A 5276-nucleotide genomic window follows, 5' to 3' on the forward strand; every position below is an offset into this window, starting at 1 on the left:
GTATAGTAATCATGTTTATGATTCATGTGTTATATTTTGAATCTCACTATGTCTGTTTTCTGTTTGCTCTCAGATCCAGTGCAGGCCCTTGCTGGCGATCGCCCACTAACGGCATCAAGCTACGTTGCCGGGGGGTCACGCGGGAATTTTCCTCTACCAGAGCGTCTAAAGAAAGATTCAAGAGACGCCAATGCCATGAAATTATCGTTTGTAGAGGTTTTTCGCCCGCGTCTGCCTGTTATGTTCACAAAGCAAGATCTATGTTGAACTGTTAAGCAGTGTTTGCATTGAAGCTGTTTGTGATACAGTACAGACATGTGTATTGTTAAGCTTGTACTACTATATGAGGGGGAGACAGAGAATCACCTGGATGGAAGTTTTTTTGTTTTGTGACTGTTTAGTTTTAGTGTGATATGTGTCCTATTAGCAGTACAGTAGTCAGCCATAGTAATTAGAGATATGATTTCGTGTAGACTTACCCTGTTAGATTGAACTGTTTAGCCCTTTGATAACTGTTTATTGTTTAGTATTAGGAAGTGTTGTATGTAGGCATTTATGTGTGTTTATGAACTTCCTTGTTGTTTTCTTGTCATTCTTCTGTATGTGGTTGCTTTAGTATGTTTAGGAATTCCGTAGTTCTTATAACTACAGGAGGAGGGGATTCTATAGTGGTAAAAGCAAACTTAATATAGTTTATACTTATTAGGCCAGTGTTAGCTACATTCTAAGTAAACAGGGAATATTTTGATCACTTATATAAACTCAACTCGCATGAACTTAATGACCACTCAACACACACACACACACACACACACACACACACACACAAGCTGATACCAAATGTGAGCTACATGCTGTTTGATTACATATTTTGTCTGGAGTCTGATTTACTGCTAGGGGGGCCCATAGATGTCCACAATGACATGATGCAGGAGGTCCAAGCAGAAAGGGTTATATAATCAGCTACAAGCCTGATAAGGCAGACTCAGATAGACGCACATAGACTTAGACTTGACCAGCGTGTGGGTGCATTTGGGGGGACTTGAGGAGACAGACAAAGACCCCAAACTCTGCAGAGATCCACAAGTCCAGGTGATTCTGTTTCTCTCCCTTTGGAATTCACATTACAATATATTGTTCAATAAATGATGATTGGCACTGCAGTGATTCTCCCTGTGAATTAATTCTATACACGACAGATAGAACTGATTTTTTAATCTGGTTGGATCAATTGTAGACCAATGCTACCCTCTTGTGGACTGTTACTGCACTACATCATCTGGACTTGGTTTTCGGTAGAAGACGTTTCATCTCTCATCTAAGAGGCTTCATCAGTTCTGTCCGACTACTATTGAGCAGGAGGTGTTTTGATTTGATTTGATTTGATTTATTCTTTCAAACATGTAACGACAGTCAATATGTCAACACACATAATTCCACACATATCCACAAGTATATTATCAATTTGCTTATACCTAGTACATGCTTGAACAGAGTAGGAAGAAGTTAGACTTATCTAGTCCTACCCCCCAAGTCGACGTATCTGTAGGAATAATCTGACTATTCAGAGCATTCATGTAACCCTTTGAGTTGTCCTTCTGATGTTTCTCAAACATCTGAGTTGCAGTGATAGTGGCATTACTCATTTGGCAGAACTTTTAGTACACTGGAATTGTTTGCACTTTATTAAATTGGTTGCACTTGATTAAAGTGCAAACAATTCCAGTGTACTAAAAGTTCTGCCAAATGAGTAATGCCACTATCACTGCAACTCAGATGTTTGAGAAACATCAGAAGGACAACTCAAAGGGTTACATGAATGCTCTGAATAGTCAGATTATTCCTACAGATACGTCGACTTAGGGTGTAGGACTAGATAAGTCTAACTTCTTCCTACTCCGTTCAAGCATGTTTACCCCACTGGGTGGAGTTTCAGTCCTTCGATGACCAACAGTGTCCCCTGTCTTTGGACCCTCACATGTGGACTGACACCTATTGCCTTGGTGTGAATTAGGGTGGGAATGTTTGGGCAGAGATTTTAAAACAGAGTTGTAGATGGATGACAAGTTGTGTCTTAGTCCACATCAGTTGTTTATTCCTATAACAGAAAGAATGCACATTAATAAACATTTCTGTAAATGTGGCAAATTGGATGAAAGACGACCCTATATGAGCTGGTATGAACACATGGCTTTACTGTTTAAAGTACTGATGACTACTGAGAAATACTCTGAGCTCGTCCCATAAGGTGATCACTACTGTAAATCACTGTCACAGGAGCATGACTGCATGGATTGTTTCTGATTCACAGCTAATTCCATTAGTTCCATGATTAGATAAGAACCTTTTTTTAAATTTATGAACCATAATGTGAGTTTGGTCATCATGTTTTTCTGTCTCTGAGCATTTTCTGTATCTCCTAAATTGTATCAGACTCAGAATCATGGGTAGATATTTTATTTTTAGATACTTTTAGCTGATCAGTGGAGTTCACAGTGGATAAAAAGGTTCAGTTTAACATAACAGCTGGGTTTTCTCCAGCATATCTCTGTGCAGATAAATGGGGTTTTTTTGTTTGGTTGTTTGTTTATAGGTTGGTTCCTTAATAGTTTACTCATCCATATATTTCTGTGACTGTATAGTTTGGCCATTTGTGTTGAGGTACAGTGAAGTGCCTGTTACACTGATTCAGAAGGGATGCATTCATTCATTCATTCATTCAATTTGCTTAATTTAAGTGAATCTAAAAAGCCCAACCAGGCAGCATCTATGTGCCTCAGGGCATCTCCATTCTCCAGAGTTTCCTACGAAGTTTTCTTTGGTATTTAAATCAAAACTATGGCTTAAATAATTCGGTAACAATCAAAGTCAGATTCGGACACAGTGCACAGACTCATGTGAAGATGACCAAAGAAAGGATCTATTTTCAGACTAAGAGGTGACTTGTCAGACTGACACCACCGTGTCACACTGACATCACGCACGCACGCAGCGTCGCTGTGCATGTTGCTCATCACAGCCTGCACCTCCAAGGAGCTCGAACCCTTCATGACGCAGTCAGGTCAGCAGCCACACCAGGTGAGTTCAAGCCAGATTCCGTGATGAGGGTCTGTGACGCCCTCCTGTGGTCGTTGGAGTGACGAGGCCAGCTTCTGTGGTGGAACATTAACTTTAAGTCGACTTTAAGTTTGCTCCAGGATTCACTGAGGTGTCCACCGACAGTGGGACGGAAGAGAAGCTCCGGTGTCATAGCAGCATGGCTAAGGTAAACACAAACTTTGCTTTTGTGGAGCATGAACTTGTCGTTCAAGTTGTTCGCTTGTGCGTTTGGGTCTTAAAAACCATTTAAATGCGCCGATGAAAAGTTGCACGGAGTGTGTCCGGAACAAAGGCGTGTGGCTGTTTCCAGTGAGTGTAACGTGAAAAGGTGTCATTATCGCTGAAGTCGTCAAAGTGCAGATGCCTGACACTGTCACAGAGTTGGGTGACAGAGCCCAGCTCGGACGCTACGTCGGATTAAGATGATGCAACCACGTCTCCAGACTGCAAGTTGGCTCAGATGGACGGGGACGGACGGGGACACCAGTCCGTCTGAAACACACGGTTTAAAGGACATCATCACCAAAATAGAAAACGTCGAGGCCTGTTGTGTCTGTGCAGAATATGGGTTTTTATTTGGGATATCTTTGGGTTATCCAGAGGAGGGGGGGCACACCGAGGTGGATAGATAGATAGAGGGGCGTGACAAATGTTACGACCCTTAAAGTAAGTATTACACTATAAAAATCACCCATGACCATGTGAAACTCATTGGAATTATTAGGTGAGGTAACATGAGGCCAGGGATTTGAGTCTGACCCCCCCCCACTGAGAGTAACTGGGACAGAGAAAGCACACTGACAATGAACTGTATGTAATGTGGATCATCAAGGGAACCAGTCGGAATTGTAGATGCTGTGTCCCCAAGCAGAAGTCCAACATTTTACTGTAGCATCAAACTGTGCTTAGGTTTTACAAGTTGAAGAATTGTTCACTTTGCTCTCTTTAAGTTAACATATGCTGCAACTACTGAAACAATTATTATTTGCTAAATTGTTGAGCTAAGATCATTTCAGTTGAATGTCCATAAATTGGCAGGACCCCAGGATCATGTCTTCAAATTGCTGGTATTGTCAAAAACATTCGGTTTATGATGCTGTAAAACAGAAGGAAGAAGCAGTTAGAGGACAGGTGTTTGATATTTTTGCTTGATAAGTGATTGGAATAGTTAATCATTTGTCAGAATTATTGTAAATTGTATGAGCAATAAACCAATTATCATTTCAACTCTTGTATGGTTGTTACAATAACATCACATATTAGCTTTTAAGCATATGGCTCAGGAGGTGGAGCAGGTCGCCCCCTCATTGTAGGGCTGGGCCGTTCGATCCCCAGCTTCTTCGGTCGACATGTAGAAGTGTCCTTGGGCCAGACACTGATCCCTAAGTTGTCTGTGGTGCGAGCGCATGAGCATTTGTGTGTGGGTTTTAAAAAGCAGTAGTGTAAAGTGCTGACAATGTGCTTCCTTGCCATATAAGACCATTTACCGTCTTTGGAGAAACTACAATTTGCAGCAGATAAACACTTTTGCTAGAAAGTCTAATTGTTCCTTCTAGATGAAAGCAGCAGGATCAAGTTGCATAAATATAAAATCCAAATGTAAAATACCACTAGTACTCATTTAAAAGTACGGCTACAGCAATGAACCCAATGAGAGCAGATGAAGTCTGAGTAAGATGAAAACTGATGATTCCACTATCCTATAATTAGAGGAATATATTGGACTCTTGTAACAAACGACTGTAGCTGAGCAGGAGCTTTCATCTGTGGAACTTATATTTCTGTACAATGATTAATTTGAGTGTCTCTGAGTGACTGAATGTATTCCTCCCATTCCAGGGCAAAACATTGATCGACTCTCGGTTAGAGATTGTAAAACTACTGATTGAATCAGTGTATATTTAACTAAGAGGTTTACTGCCAGAGTTAAATGAATGCCTTATGTGCTATGTTGTTTAAGAAGTGTTCATTCTCATCCAGTGAACAATCTGTGCTTCTTTTTAGAAACTCTGTGGGACCAATTACCCGGCCAGCATCTGCTTCATAGTGGTGAATGAGTTCTGTGAACGCTTCTCCTACTATGGCATGAAAGGTATGCAGTGGCTTGTGGACGACATGTAAACCAATGTGAATAATACACCAGGGTCATGTATTCACACAGTAGATTTAGGGTCTTT

The 5276-nt window shown here is 41.0% G+C and overlaps 1 protein-coding gene across 1 annotated transcript in view; it reads left to right on the forward strand.

Annotated features, from left to right (window-relative positions):
* The first annotated feature begins 3253 nt into the window (after window positions 1-3253).
* The window catches only part of slc15a2 (solute carrier family 15 member 2), an 18058-nt gene continuing 16035 nt past the window's right edge, over window positions 3254-5276 (forward strand). The window contains 2 exon segments of the mRNA XM_020624006.1: window positions 3254-3265; window positions 5104-5191. Of these exon segments, the coding sequence (XP_020479662.1) occupies window positions 3257-3265; window positions 5104-5191 (97 nt within the window). The 5' untranslated portion in view covers window positions 3254-3256.

Source organism: Monopterus albus, unplaced genomic scaffold, assembly GCF_001952655.1.
Source record: "Monopterus albus unplaced genomic scaffold, M_albus_1.0 scaffold318.1, whole genome shotgun sequence".
Taxonomy (NCBI): Eukaryota; Metazoa; Chordata; class Actinopteri; order Synbranchiformes; family Synbranchidae; genus Monopterus; species Monopterus albus.